Source organism: Haliaeetus albicilla, chromosome 23 (assembly GCF_947461875.1).
Source record: "Haliaeetus albicilla chromosome 23, bHalAlb1.1, whole genome shotgun sequence".
NCBI lineage: Eukaryota > Metazoa > Chordata > Aves > Accipitriformes > Accipitridae > Haliaeetus > Haliaeetus albicilla.
Window position 1 is genome coordinate 24,335,354 of NC_091505.1, and position 15,941 is coordinate 24,351,294.

Sequence of the window (15,941 nt, forward strand, 5' to 3'; positions counted from 1 at the left end):
AAAAGCCTTATATTTTTAAATTTTTCTCTGAGCACAATATTTCAAGCTGTGTCCATCCCTTGCAACAGATCAAAGAACATAGACAGTGAGCGAGCTGGGATGTACAGAGACTAGTCTTGATAAATAGCAAGGGTCTATTTCAGTTTTATTTCTGTGTTCTTTTTCAAGTAAAGGTGTTGGGTAATTGGAAGACAAAGTCAACTTCTTTAAGCACAAAGTAATGATACTAGATTAAGATACTGAAAATTATTCATATAATTTATAAACTGACAGGTTGTAGAGTACAGATGCAGGAAACATACTTCATTTTTTAAATCTGTGTTTCAGGGACTTTGATGACAGTATGGCTTAACTGATTCCTAACATGCTAAAGCTAGGAAGTACGAAAATTAATTTTTTGCTGGTTTCTTGGTAAAATGAGGTAAAAGTGTTTTCTGTTACTAGACAAAGTCAGGTTAAATAAACATAAAAGTCTTTGCTCTTCTCTGGCTGAAGTCAGAGTCAAAATTCTTATTAACATGAAAGGGAGCAACATCAAAACTATGATCTTGAAAGGAAATAACAGTAGTATTGCATCTGTAGAGTAACAGGAACATGCTTTGAATGCTGGAATACACGGTGCATTTTGTTTACACTTAGAAGAATTACTTATTGCAATATTTGCATAGTGTTCAGTTCTGTTTAATTACAGCAGTCTGCGAGGAAAAGTTCAATGGTGTAGGCACCAGATTCAAACCAGATTTCTTTCTAGAGCCATAAAGCCAAATTCCAGTTAGGCGGACACAGACTTTCATCCATATGAAGGAGAAGATGGTTTCAGACAGTCTCATACATGAAGCCTTTTCTTCTTCTCCCCCTTTGGAGACATGAAATGAACGATGATGCCTTGTCTGCCTCCTTGGCTGTTAAAAATCCCTTAGGCCGTATTTCACAAGAGAAGGGAGGTAGCCTGACTAAAAATATCCCCATCCCCGTGGCACACTGAACGTGGCACAGCCAGCCTCTCCCAGATTTCAGGCTGGTTTTAGGATGCAGGTCTTTTAAGGTGGGAGTTTGGTCCCTGCCCTTGCCTGTGAAGCTCCCCGTGCAGCTGCATAGCCCCTAACAGGGAAAGCCGTGGTGTTTCTAGAAAGCTCCATGACGATAAAGGCCGCTCCAGCAAGGCCTGGGCAAGGGCCCGGCCTCAGCACCGAGGACAGGCGGTGGCGTTTCCCCGGCAGCTCAGAGGACCTTACCACCCTCTTGCAGGGTGCCGTCCTCCACACACACATGAGGAGAAAAGGACAAGTTTCGGTCACCCCCAAGCAGTTTATGGCACGTCTCCCTTTCGGGGTCAGGTACTCCGCCCCGCTGTTAATGTCATTAAAGTTCTGCTTCAGCGTCGCATTCTGAGGGGACGGAGGAGGCTTTTAGGGCTGAGATGGGACGCCGGCACCCTGCTCAACGTCCCAACGCCGGGAACACCGTCAGGCTTTGCCGTTCACCCGCCGGGGTCTCTTCCCGCCTTTTTTCCCGGGACGAGCCCCGGGGAGGTGCCCGGCCGGCAGGGGGCGCTCTTCCCTCCCCTGCCCGCCGGGCGGTGCTCGGCGGTGAAGGCGGGGCGGGGCGAAGCGGGAGGGAGGGGAGGGGCGGGGCCAGATCAGCTCGCTCCGCCCAGCCGCCCGGAGGCTCTTCAGCAGGGAGGCGGCGGTGCGAGGTAACGGCGTCATGGTGAAGATCGCCTTTAACTCTCCCTTCGCCCAGAAGGACGAGCCGAAGAAGGAGGCCGCCGAAGCGCTGGTGGCCGATAAGGTGCGGGGAGCGGGGTCTCTCCGTTGTCGGGAGGAGGGAGGCCGAGGGCGGCGGGGAGAAGCGGTGGGGGGGGAAGCCGCCGCCGCCATCTTCTCGCAGAGGCTGCGGGTCGGGGGAAGGCAGCCGGCAGTTTGTGGAGCCTCCGGCGCGCTTGGCAGTTCTCCCCCACCGCTCCCTTCGGCGCTGGGGCAGCTTTCCAGCGTGGGGGAGGCCGCTCGGCGGTTTGCCGCGGGGTGTCGGTGCGAGGGGGGAGGTCGCTTCCCTCAGGGCCGCCGCGGTGAGGGGGCTGCCGGGGCGCCCGCCGCGCCGTGCGGGTGTGAGAGGGCCGGAGCGCGTCGCGGCGGTTTGCGGTGCCCTCGGCACAGCCATTTTCCCAAGCCGGCTGCCGCTCGGGAGGCCGCGGGCGGTGCCGAGCTGCGGGCTGGCGTGATATAGCCGGGTCAGCTTCGGGCCCGCACGCAGGGGGGTAGGCCCGGCTGTTTATCTCGGAGCTGAACCGCTGCCAGGGCCGTGTTTCCTGACGGGGTTTTAAACCTGCGTAGGTCGCCGGTGGGTGAATCCTACGCCCTGGCGAGCTCCGGGGCTCGGCTCCGTCCCGGAGCTGGAGAAAGGCGCAGGGAAAGTGCCGTGTCCTCGGCCGCAGCCTGGTTGTCTGTCCCGTGTGTCCCTCCCCCCCCCCCCCCCCCCCGCCCCAGGGAAGAGCAGGTTTGCAGCAGCGTCTTCCAGGCAAACAAAGTGGGTTAGGGCTCATCCTCGGCTCGCTGCTGCTCTGGAACTCTCGTAGGCAGCGAGTTGGAGAACGGCGCTGTGGTGAGGTGTCTGGGCTGCTGGTATGTCTAGCTTAAATTAAGAAACCTGCCATAAAGGGTTTTAAATAGAAACCCTGGCAAGTACTCTGTGGTTGGCTTTTCCTTCCTAACGGGTTGCCGTGTCGCTGACTTGAATTGAACTTTCCAAATCCGTGGGACGCTTTATGTTGAAGATGTCTTGCTTAGCTGCTGACGTTTTTAGTCAGATGAAGAAGATCAGCGTCTAGGTAAATAAATAAATCAGTAGCTCTAGAGGAGGAATATGGGATGCACTGAGTTTATTTGTAATCAGGGAGTAAGACAATTTAAAAAGCTAACAACAAAACTTGTGGAGTTGGGCTCTAGGGTCTTTCCCCCCCCCACCTTCCTTCTAAGCTGTAATCAGGAAAGCAGCTTGCCTTCCAGACTACCGAGCCTCTGCCTCACCTGAAATAGCCTCCCTTTGAAAGGGGAAGGGGTACAGAGTGGTGTTATTGCTTAGTGGAATCTTTTGAGCTGGAGGAGTGGTATGCGTGCACAGTTAATACAGTAGCGCTGAATTACTAGATCAAGAGGAGGGGGAGAAAGCAGTGAAACAGGGTAGATAGAGGACTAATTCAAACTTTGAAAACGTCATCAGTCCGTCCAGTTCCTTGGAGGACAAACTCATCAGCTATTCCCAAGGCGATGTGTTATACATATTTTTACTGGCCCTCTACCATACAAGTTCTGAGCGTGATAGTTCTAATATACACTTACACCCTTGCTTCTCCTCTCATGACAGCTGCTCTTCTTGATGTAGAAGCTGCTCATGCTGTTTTGTTATACCTGTCACAATATTCTCCGTGTTTGCACATGTGGATGTGGTTTTTTAACAACTCTTCACTCTGACTTCAGGGCTTAGAGTTGCACGTAAACATCAAGTTCACAATTTTACTCCAAGACAAACTTGTTCTAGTGCTTGTTAATGTCTCCTTTTGCTGGATTATTTGTGCAGCGCAAACAATCTTAATGGCTAATGTTGGCTGAAACAGCACAATTAAAGTCCCCTAGAATATCCACACAAAACACTTGAGCTTGCAGAATACTCTCCCTGCAGATTCGTTGGAGCTGACTGTGTCAACAGTATCTCTTGAGCTAGCTGCAGATGTTAACACAAGTGATTTTTCTTCTCCTTTCTTACTCCTAGTTTGCTATGCTTGTTACTGCACAGTTTAGAACTGCATTTTCTTTGCAGGTTTTTTATGACTTTTATTATTTTTCAGCAGAGGCTTTGTAACCTACTGGAGTGAAGTCATGCTATTGTGTTCTCTTACCAGCGCTGTCAACTCTTCTCAGATTCAGGCTGCCTGCATTGCTTCTTAAATGATAAATACCTTTGCTTTGTTTGAAATATGTGTAGTGCAAGCGTAGCTAATTACATGTTGACATCATCCAAGTGCTAGGATGTCTGTAGAACGCCTGCTGCGGACTGTTGTGTTCAAGTAATAATAGGCTAGATGAGTAAGTTACTGAAAGGTGTAGATGAAGGTGGCAGGATATGAAGAAGACAGAATTGGTCTTGATCTTAAAAGCCAGTTAATGGTGAAGGATTGTTTTCACATAATGGCATATAAATGTGGCATAATTCTGACTTGAAACTAGTTATGTTTGGTTTTTTGTTTTTTTTTATTGCCAAATGCTTAACTAGCCAATTGTAGTGGCTTATGTCTTGCTGAACCAACATTTTTCTGTTTGGAGGATGTGAGAGTGGAATGTAGGAGTATTGACTTTCGCAAAACAGCTTGTTTTTTGTTTCAGTACTTGCACAGCTGATGCATTTGACTTTTACACTGCTACATCTTGCTGAGCATGGAAATACGTGCAGCCTTTGTAATAATACTGTGGCTTGTTGTGATCACAGGTCACTTAATATTTATGTTCTTCAGGAGTGCAAATAGTGGGACCCAAATAAAGAAAGGCCGTGGAAGCTGCTGTGCTAAATCTAGCTACTGACTCTAGGAACAATATAAAGGAAAAGATCTTTTGCTGTGAAATCCAGTTTTTCTTCCTGACCAGTATAAAGAGCAGGTTTTGAAAGTGAGCTGCTAAATACTGGAGTCATGAATCATTAAAGGGATGTACTTGACCAGATATATGGATTAGGGAATGTCTTTTCTGGTTGTTTAGTATTTGGCAGTATTTTTGCTGTTCTTCTCTCAACTTGGCTTGTGTGAGCCTTTCACCTGGAAGCCTAGAAAGGCACTGAAAGAACTCCTGAGTGTTAAACTTGGCATTCAGACACCACCACTAACTTTGCAATTGGTGTCACACAACTCATCACCATGTTACATGGTGGTGATAGTACTTGCCTTTGGATGCAGTCATCTTCTGTTTGAGAGAACACTGTGGAGGGGGGGGGAATAAGTCACTGAACTAAAGAGGTAAGCTTCAGGCTGCTAGGAGAAAAACTTCCCTGGGACTTGGGTGGAGGAGAGAGTATTTTGAAGCTGCAAGGTAGGATTTACTACAGGGACTTAATTTTATTTGGCATAATTTGAAGCTGCATTTAAGCTGATGAGTGGTTCTCTTTAATGGTGGACTTCACTTGTGCATATTACAAGTTCTAAAACCTGAATGTGTGACTCGTGTCGGATCTCTGTTCCACAACTAATAGACAAAATTGCATCTTCAGTTTTTCTGTTAGTCTAGGTTTGTAAGGAAAAGTTATCTTAATCTAGCTGTGATAGCAAGAGGAGGATAGGAAATAGGCTTTTGGGAAGAGGCCTGAAAACATTGTGTACCTTAAAATGAGCTTGCTCTACAAAGCTTGCTTTCCTTCTACTGTATTGCAGGTGCAGCACTGTATATTTTGTTACAGTTATTTAAATTTCTTACACCTCAAATAGTTTCTGGGTAATGGTTTGTCTAGAAAGCATCCTCTAAGAATATGTCCTCTTTCGATGCTGTTTGAAAACTGATATTTACGTGATGCAGTAGTATTTCATGTGTTTTCTTATTATATGATGCTTGACTTACAGTTCTCACTGCACACGTAGAAGAAATGGAAGATGGTAGGCCAAAGTGAAGCAGTGGATAACAGCTTAATTTAAATTCAGAGCAGCTATACTTTCTAAGTTCTCATCCCTCTTTATTTAAAGGATCCAGAAGTTGCCACACATGGAGGTGAAAACTCATCTGGAAGATGTCTGTTGACCCTGCTGGGTCTAGCGTTCATCTTGGCAGGAGTTGTTGTCGGTGGAGCCTGCATCTACAAGTACTTCATGCCAAAGGTAGTGTGCAAGTTCCTTTTTCTTTTAAGCATCACTGAATTAAAAAAGTGTAATTATAAATAGATTAGTACTGTAATAGAAAACCTTCAATAACTGGGACATGAAGACCGCTATGTCCTTTATAAAATCTCCAGGTGTGACAGACCTGTGCTTTGTTATAGCATAAGAGTTAGAAATAGAGTTTTAAAGCGACATTTGCTATAAAAATAACTAGCCTTGCCCTTACTTTCAGCATAAGGTGTACCGTGGTGAAATGTGTTACTTTGAAAATGAAAATCGTGATCGTGCGGTAGAACCTTATTTCCTCCCTATTGCTGAAGAAGCTGACATTCGAGAAGATGATAACATAGCCATCATTGATGTACCCGTTCCAAAGTTCTCAGACAGTGATCCGGCAGCAATCGTTCATGACTTTGATAGGGTGAGTATATGTGAAGCCATAAGAAATAACTAGTCTTATTGCTCACTGGGAAACTGTGGAGCAGACAATAATCGTAACAGCTCCAGGGTTTTAATTCTTGAGATACCTTTAAAGCTTACTGTCAATGCAAGCTTCTCTTTGGGGTGGGTTTACGTGTGGGAAATCTGACCCTTTTAACACTATCATAATAGACTTAACACTCCACCCTTGCAGAAGTTACAGGAATGTTAGAGGAGTTCATACTCATAGTGGCTCTAACTGGATTGTTTCTCAGAACAATGCATCTCAGTGCTGTGCAACTTTAAATATTGTTGCCCATTGGATGTCTGGAAGTGACACTTGCTAGTTGGTCAAGAATTCTACATAAATGAAAGTGAGGGTAGGAGAACAGTGTAAATCTGAGTTGAGAAATGGGGACACTGAGGATTCAGTCTTAATGTTAGAGCAAAACATAGAATTCCAAATAAGTGTGGGCCTTGGATAAGTGAATTGAAAAATCACTTCAGGCGGCTGAAACCTGGAACTTGAAAATGCTGTGTTAGTTGCATGTAGTGTCTCTAAAGCAAAGATGAGAGGATGGTTTTAATTTGAATTTTTTATTAAAGGTGCGTCAATAGTATTAACGGTTATCCTTAGTCAGCTGTAAAAGCTGTCGCAGGTTGCTTGTAAATCAAACCTTCGCAATGCAGATAGGATCACAGTAAAGACTAGAACTGACCTCTGTACATTCTGCCTTTAACAGTAGCATGGAATGCCACAGAGCCAAGCTGTGCTACCTGTGTTTGCAGTATTTGCAGCATTTGCAGCTTTGATCTGTGTTGTCTTGACAGAATCTTGGCTATAACTTAAAGGATTCAGGCAACTTAAGAACTTCAGTTGATTCTGGCTAAGTGCTATGCAAAGTCATAATAAAACAAGTAGATACCTTGATAATTCTAGTGTCTGCAGTTCTTGCACTCGGTGGTAATGCTGATGTGACTTTCTAGAGACGAGTACTTTGTCTGAAGAACTATTTACAGGGAATGATTGCTTATCAGCAGTTGGATACCTTTTGCTTGCACTGTGCTTAATTAGACTTCTTCAGTTATGAGAGCATACTGCCAAATACTTGCTCTGTATTAATACAAACTGTACTCATCTAGAATTATGATAGAAACTACTTTTATAGTCAGCTCTCAGTGCTGTACAGAAGTCCTGTTGTAAACCATAGCTATAACCACTGTGTTTCCAGAAGCGGTAATAGCTAAGTTTTTACGCTAGACAGTTCCTGAGTGCATTGCTTTGATACTAGCTGCACATGATCGCCAGCTTTTTGAGCTTTCTTCTTAGTCCTGTGTCCTAATAATCAAAGGGCACGCTTAATTAATTGAAAAATTGTTTTCAAAACAGCTTTTGACAGCGTATCTTGACTTGCAACTGGGTAACTGCTATGTGATTCCGCTGAACACATCCATAGTTATGCCGCCAAGGAATTTGATGGATCTCTTCGCAAAACTGGCGGTATGTGGAAACTTTACTGTTTAGTTACGCTGACAAGATCGCTTTTGATAAGAATGCTGGGTGTTGCTCCTGAACTACAGTCTCTTGCTAGAACAGTCCCCTTGCCATCAAAGTACATAATCCCCCTGGCTCAGTCACTGTACTGAAGTTAAGGCCAGCTGTCAGTGTATATTATGTTGAGTAGATTCATGCTTAATGCTCTTATTAATACCTAGCTTTATGAAAGCTGAAAGCAACTAGCAAATAAGGTTAAATTTAGCTATTATAAAGGAATTTGATAAAGCTCCAAGTATCATTGAAAGCCTAAACCTGAAAGTTACTACCGGAAAGCTCCCTTGCCCCATGAGAGTTTTAATGAAAAGAGCAATGCTAACTTGTTCTTCTGCTTTATTTGCACTGTAGTTATGAGCTCACTGCAAGCATTTTGACTCTTCAGTGACTAAAACTGGTATTTTTCCAAGATGACTTATGGGTCAAGTTGATAGAGCTTGCCGCTACTTCCAAATTAAATGCAATACTGAGCTATTATGTGTCTAATATACTTTTTTGAAAAGTCATTGACTCCTTTACACCTAGTGCTAGAGGCCACCTGATCTAGTTTAGCTTGTTTTGTTTTTTCTTTTTTTTTTTTTTACCTTCATGAAAACAAGCTTTGAGTGTGTCTCCCTGCCCCTATTTTTAGGAGTTGGTCATGAAGGGTGGGAAGTTGTTTCAATAGTGCTGTGATCTTCTGGTGAAGACTTAACTTATGTATGTTGCGCTGCTGTTGGTTTTGGTTTTTTGTATTAGAAATATATTGCCTCAAACATGGAAAATTTCATAATACTTTGTTTCTCCTTTTTTAACTGCAAACTTTCTGTTGCACACAAATAAACTTGAACCGGTTCTATTTGTTTGCTTCATATGAGATGAGCAATGTTAAGGGTAACTGTGCTTTGTTTTGATGTAACTGCAGCTGTTTGAAATAGCCTTTGTCAGTTTTTAACTTCTCTGTTATACAGCTGTTTAAGACTAGCATATCTTAGTACTAAAAAGAAGGAAAGTTGAAATCTAGTGCTTGAAGCCCTTCCAAAGCAAAGAGTAACATGTAGGGATGTTTGTCCATTGTTAGCAGAATACTGTATCTCAAGGTTTTTTTCTCTTTTAGACTGGCTCTTACTTGCCTCAGACCTACCTAGTCCGTGAAGAAATGGTGGTTACAGAGGAGATAGATAATGTGTCTGATTTGGGTATCTTCATCTACCAACTCTGTGTTGGAAAAGAGACGTTCAGACTTCAGCGCAGAGACCAGATAATAGGTAAGTTCCCTTCAGTAAAAAAATAAATCTATTGTTCCAGTAGGGAAGGGGTAAATAACTTAAACCTTCGGAGTTTTTAGACTTAGAAATCTGTGAGTGTTCAACATGAGCTGAGACTACTCATAGAACCGATGGGTATTTTTCCCTACTTTCAAGTATGTAGCCAACATTTCATTTGAACATGGTGAGAGAGAGAGTTTCAGTTATGGAATTAGAGGTTACATGCCCAAACCAAGTTTGAGCTTAAGCCTATTTTCTGTTCCATCTTTTGGTCAAAGTTGCAGGTTAGTTTGGCCCCAAAATTCATACAATCATCTGATAATGTGAGTCTCTGTAGGTGCAGCTTAGTCTATCACTGTCCTATCTAAAACTGAGTTACAGGAGCACCAAGTAAAAGCATTATCTACTAGTTCACTTGCTCTGGAAAAAAAAAAATTAACAACTAGCTCTGGACATCCCAGACTTCCTCTCTAAAAGAGGAAGAACACCTCATAGGAACTTCTGGGCTCTGTTTCTTTGCCTGTCTCCTCATGCCACCACCCTGCCATTCTGTGAAAAGGATTGAATTTGAGGTGTTGGTGGTTTGACTTACTGGAAGGAGGTCTGGAGTACAGAAATCTGATCCTATGAATTTTAGTTCACTGTAGTTCTCAAAGCATTTCATAGTTTGCTGCTCTCACCAAACACATAGTGAACTAATCCTTTGTCAGTTACAGCCTTTCAGAATGCAAACGTTTGGTTTGTCAAAACTCTCTGCTCTGCTTTTCCTGCCAAGCTCTTAGGCAAGAGTTTCCTCAGCCCAGTTACATCTAGCAGCTTCAGGAGCCACATCTGCTGTTTGCTAGAGACTACATCCTGTTGCTAGATGGAAGGCTTTGTAAGTGGGAGCATAAAACTGGTCCTATGTAGCTAACAGTGTAGGGCATGCGAAGAAACAGTAAATGTTGCCTTTATGGAAGGGAGAGGCATGTGTCTCTTAGCTGTTGCGAAGATGCTTTTCTGAACAAGTCTAAACTGACTGCTGCTGTGAATGAAAGACTGTAGTCTACAGACAATACTGCGAAGAGCGTTTATGATGTTTCCTTAAATCGCTTTCCTATAGCATGTTGTTCACATTGCTGCATAGCAAGACTTCACAGAATATTTGCACAGAAGGATACTGGTAAATAGATAATGCTTCTTGGTACAGTTTCTGTTCTGTAACTAACCTTGTTTGCCCTTGTGGGGGAGGTGGGCAGGGAATCTAGTCAAATGGAAGACTGCTGCTGAGGAGAAAATTGTTCAGGGACAAGGCTTGTCTCGCCTTCCAGATCAGATTTCTAGCATGCCTTTCTTCTAGTGTATACAAGCCATGCGCACATAAATAATTAGACTAAAATGGATAGACTCCTGTAACTTCAGTGGAGAAGTCGTCTTGTTAAGCTGGTGCTGCATTGGCGCTCAGATTTTGTAGAGTTCATGGGTTCATCTGTTAGACCAAACTGACCTCAGGTTCTGCAGCAGTTCCCTGGAGTTGTAACTGAAGGCATGTGAGAAACTGGACAGGTCATCCTGACTGTTCAATTACATACTCAGTTAGATAGCCATTGGAAACTTCTTAGCTTGTACAGGCATTAAGATTGAGTTGAATTAAAGGACAGCCTGTATTTTAAGTGTTTATAAACTAAAGCAGTGCCCTGCTGGGTTTGGTTTAAGAGCTGGTGCTTCTAGACTTCAGTGGAGAGCTTCTCTTGCTTACTCTGAACAATTCTCTGCTTATTAAATGAGCTATAAATCTTTCTTCTCTAATTGTTGTATATTGAGGTGCTTTCGTTGAGCAGCTTGTCTTTGATGGTAGGACTACTACATTCTTGTCTCCTAGTAAAGAGTTACAGCTGATAGAGGTAAACTGCCTGTGTCAGATCCAATGCTGGCATGTCCCAAAACAGAGAAAATCACTTTAATAGTGTTAGGAAAAACTTCAGTAAGATCATCAGTTGAGTGGCAAATCCTCACAGGGCTCCCATCAAGGTGAAGACTGCTCTATAGAAGCATGCTCTGGGTGGGGAGAAGTGCTGATAAAGAACTAGGGCTTTTTTTCTGCACCCTTTCTGAGTTTTTAAACTCTTTCCCTGTAATTTCAATCTGCTTTGCTTTTCATTTTCTTTGTGTTTAGGAAGGGCTAGGAGAAACTTTGATCTGTTTATTGTTGTCTCTTCTGTCACTAAAATGGTGGCAGGGATACTATTTAAAAAAAAAAAGTGCTTGCTTGGTTTGTCCCCTGTGTTGTATGTGGCCCCCTCTCTTGTTACCATTCTGAAAATGAGAGAGGCTTTCTGATAGAAAACAAACTGATATCAAGCTCTAGTGTCAATTCATGGCTGTAGAAACACTATGTACTGAATGATTGTATCTTGCTGCTGTTCATAATGATACAAAACATGTAAATACTTGCTGCTGGGTTATAGATCTGCTTTACTTAGGCTCTCACCTTCTCTCGTCCCCAGGTCTGCAGAAACGTTCAGTGGAGAACTGTCATTCAATCAGACACTTTGAAAACTCTTTCGTTGTTGAAACAAAGATCTGTCAACAGTGAAGGGTGTTGGATGGGAGGTGACTAGTTCACACCTTTATTGAGAAGTCTGAGCATTAGACATTGACTTCTTAAATTAAAATGTGCAGTGATAATCAAAAGCCTTATGCATTTTCTGTGTATTGCTTGTATTTCAAAAGACAAAGTCACCATTTCAGCTTTCTTTGATCCTTGGTATAACTTCTTAGTTATCTCATGTAAAACTTAAATTTGAGTAAGGTTTTTTTAGAAGGTTAATATCAGTTTATCTGTTGAATGTGTTTGATTTAGTGTAATCTGGGAATGGCAGAAAAATATATATATATAAAAAATGTTAACCAATTCCTTGGCTGGAACCAATTCTGTTCACCTTAACTTTCACAGAATGATTAATATTAATAATCTGTGGTTTGCACATCTTGTGTAGTTCTGTAGAATAGCTCTGCACTCCGTATCCTGGCTAAAAAACCTTCTGATGTGTATCATTAAAGGTTTATTTTAACTACCATGTGTGAAGCATGTAAAATCCAACCTCAGTGATCATAAACCTTTAACACTACCCTATTTCATTTTGTGCAATTACTGTATTGAATTTGTATGTATATTTGGAACCTTCCCCGAGCTTACGTTTAATTCTTCTACCTTTGTTTGGTTTTTGTGCTATTTAGTTGTTAGATTCAGATAGAGTTGCTCTTAAAGCTTGTCAGTATTTTTGGTTATGGATTTGTTTATCCTGTAACTTCCTATTTCAAGAATCTGTTCTGGTATAGCTCACTTGTGAATGTGACTGTAGTTGTAAACTTAAACTACTCTGGCTTATATAAACTTTTTAGATCAACTTTTTATGAGCAAGTAGCGTTACTACTGCAGTGAGAGCATTGTTCCTTTTTTTGAAAGCTGCAGTATAAAGATAATGAAGAGTTAGTGTCCTGCAGTTGATGAACTTGAGAGTTTTATTAAGGGACTTTATATTGGCATAAATTCTGCAACCCTATAATAAATGTTTCTCTAAAACTTTGGTGTTTGTGTGACTTCATGGTGCTCAGAGGCAAGAGTGCAGTATGCTGGTATATGGCCCACGTGGGAGAAGTGATGGTTATAGGCCTGGGGCAGCATGCAGTGCTGTCCCCTCTTATCCTCACCTCTTTTTCAGCTTGTGAAGCCCACTTTCCTCTTCCTGTTGTTGTGGAAATGCTTTGTGGTGCAAAACGAACTTGGGCAAGAAAAGACATCTTGCTTCAGACTTGATCCCCCAAGGGGCAATTCTCAGTGATGTTTAGTGCTATAAACTGAATCCACTGAGCAGAGTTCCTGGCATGTGGGCAGTCAGTTGTGGTATAGCAAAGGAAAGATGCATTCTGTAAGTCATCCATTTGAACAGTGGTGTTGATCAGGCTGGTGATTAAAGGTTTGCTTGTCTTATTAACACTGCCATAAATATACAGAGAAGTCTCTTTAATAGACCAAGGCAGCAGAGGGTTAATTAACGACTTACTGTAACACCTTTCAGCATTTACCCATGAGCTTTGCTGAGCTTTAAGCTCAGAGTTATGAGAGTGCTGTGGTGAAATTTCTTTGACTGGTCCTCAGAGAGCTAAAGTGTGTACTGAACCTTTCTGGCTTTCCTGGAAAGTGACTTGCACTATACAGCTGGCATTAAAAGAGTAAGCAGGCTTTCTGTGCTAAGAACTGGGAAGTGAGAAGTGACTATAGGAGTAGCTGCTCTCAGTCATTGTTTATGAAACTGTGCAGAGGAAGGGAGTAGAGCACAGCTCCTGGGCAGTAGGGGATTCTGCTGCCTTGTCTTGGAAACTAATGCAGCTCTTCTCCCGAGGTGTATGGTGAGTCAATGCAGAGGTTGTGTCCCAAAAGTAGAGCTTTGGTCTGTTTGGTTCTAGAATAGTAAGTGTAGGAGAGTATTTCACTATGTACTTAAATTTTCTGGAATGGAATGCTGTAGAAAGCTCTTAATTATTGTCACTGAGAGTCAGGTATGCTTTACTGAAACAGGTATGTGTTACTGGGGGAAATAGCTGCACTGAGAAGGTCCAGCTACAGACTTGCATGTGCTTGGGCAAGTTACTGTCATCGTGATTTCCTCCTCCTCCGGATTGTCTGAGAGGATAACCGGGGTGGGTTGGCTGTCTTGTTTGTTTTGGTAGCCTTGAGTGGAAGGGTTTGGAAATGTGTTAGCTGCAGAGCGCAAGAAGCATCTGCTTGCAGTGTTGAGGTTTGACTTTCCAGAAAACAAAAAATACGAATTCTTCCTTCCAGCTCTGAGTGATTGTGCAGTGGATGGCTCTCACTGTACAAGCCTTTAACCTGCTGGCTGCCTTAAGACATGTAACAGGAATGCTAGACATGCTTCAAGACTGAAACTGTTTCAGCCTTTTACCTTTGTCTGGTAAAGATTTTAGAAGAAACGAAGTCAGTTCCTTAAGAGCTTATTAGATGTTCTAGGCAATAAGCCAGGAACAGATTGTTCTTACCTGCTTCGTGCTCTTGCATTGAGAAAGTAGCTGAAGTTTCAGTCATGTGTGTGGCGTGCTAGGCTTATTATCTGTCCCTAATCATTTTATGCTGGGGGTGGGCATTCAGGTCAAAGGACTGCAGTTTTAAGGTTGCTTCTATGAAAACAGCTAGTACTCCTGGGATCTTCTAATGCTGTCTCTCAGTTTGAGTAGCTCCTGTAGGAAGCAGGAGAAGAGGGCGTGAACTAGAGGAGTCCTTTGCACCAGTAGATGGCACAGGCAGCAAGCGCTTGGGTGTAAAGTATGTGTAACTGATAAAAACTTGGTGTATTTATTCTAACATACAGGTTTTCAGGTATTTTGCCAAAATTAAACCTAAAAATGGTTTGAGGAAAGCTTCCTCTAGGTGGTGTTCAGTGTCTTTGCTTAGTTTTTATCTATAGTAAAGAACATTTTTGTAATACAGCTGTAGCCTGTGTAAAACCCTATTAGATATCTGAGTAAGACTGTGCTTCAAACATGGGTGTGGTAACTGAAGGGATAACACTACCAAGATGTAAATGTGAACTTATTTGCTGTAGTAGCTTCTGTTTACAGATGTGCTTACTGAAAAAGCAACCCGTGTGCACAGGACAATCAGCAGTATCTGTGCACTTGCTTATTGACAAATTATCTTTATGCTACCTTGCAGGTTATTTTTCTGACACAGTATATTTTAGATATAAGTTTTAAATACCTTTATGAATGTTAAGCTGACAGTCCAGCACTTTGGATGATTCTTCTTCCAGCATTACATGTGAGATTTTTTCAAGTTTAAATACTGTAATTGGAAAGACACATGAGAAAAATCACAGTTAAGAACAAACTTGAATTTGTTGCTTGGAGGAGATGCTGTTGACCTTTGCAGAAGCCTGATGGCTTTCTGTCTGAGTGACTGGTAAGATGTGGGCTGCTGATGGTGGTGTGTATGTGACAGAAACTTCCATTAGAGTAGGTGCTAGTCTACACTGGAACTTCAGAGTTTCCTCCAGTCTGACTTTGTAAAAATTCATAGGAATTAAACTGTTATTTGCATATATGAATACCTTGAGATGAAGATCCAGGGAAGAAAAAATGGGGACAGCGTGGAGGTGAAGATCCAGGGAAGAAAAAATGGGGACAGTGTGGAGACCTTTGAAAGACATACCGAGGCCTCAACCTGGTATGAAATAGAGCTTTAGCACCTCAGACTTGATAAACTGGTTGTCTAAAAATGAGACATTTTTCACAATAAGCTCAACTCTGTACTGTGGACTGTTGCGGCACAGCCATGCTTAGTATGGTAGTGAAAAACTCTCACCTCACACCCACAGCAAAAGTTGCAGTGTATATATGCAGATGCATGGAAGATAAAGAGCCTGCTAGGACTTCAGCAAGACTGGACTGACTTCTGTGGACTTCATTAGTTCCTGGCATTACAGGGAAAGCCACCAAAAATACAGATGTGCTCAGCAGCGTTTATGGTGAATGATGGCAGAAATGTCAGAGCGCTGAAATTGGCTCTGAATTTCCCTGAGAAAAATTCTGGTTTACTATTTTTAAATCATCCTTCTGTGTCTGGGATTTGTTCTTCCCCGACTGCTTCAGCTCTGCTTGCAGCAGGGTGGGCTGAATTGGGCAGTCCCCTTGTTAATGATGGAGCAGCTGTCAGCTTTAGATTTTGTAGGTTGATGCTTTTGTTTCTTGGTCTTCTCTGAACTACTCAGGAAGGCTAAAAAGAAAGAAAAACATTATGATGTTTAACTAAAGACAGCCTCTTCCACCCTACCACTTCCCCGATCTGCTGCATTTCATCTTGCATTCTCCTAAC

The 15,941-nt window shown here is 42.7% G+C and overlaps 1 protein-coding gene across 1 annotated transcript; it reads left to right on the plus strand.

Moving 5' to 3' along the window:
• The first annotated feature begins 1,610 nt into the window (after window positions 1-1,610).
• ITM2A (integral membrane protein 2A) lies at window positions 1,611-12,635 on the plus strand. The gene is made up of 6 exons (XM_069811578.1): window positions 1,611-1,791; window positions 5,720-5,851; window positions 6,084-6,272; window positions 7,662-7,772; window positions 8,920-9,070; window positions 11,557-12,635. The coding sequence occupies exons 1-6, from the start codon at window positions 1,708-1,710 to the stop codon at window positions 11,643-11,645; spliced, it is 756 nt and encodes a 251-aa protein (XP_069667679.1). The 5' UTR covers window positions 1,611-1,707; the 3' UTR covers window positions 11,646-12,635.
• The last annotated feature ends 3,306 nt before the right edge of the window (window positions 12,636-15,941 follow it).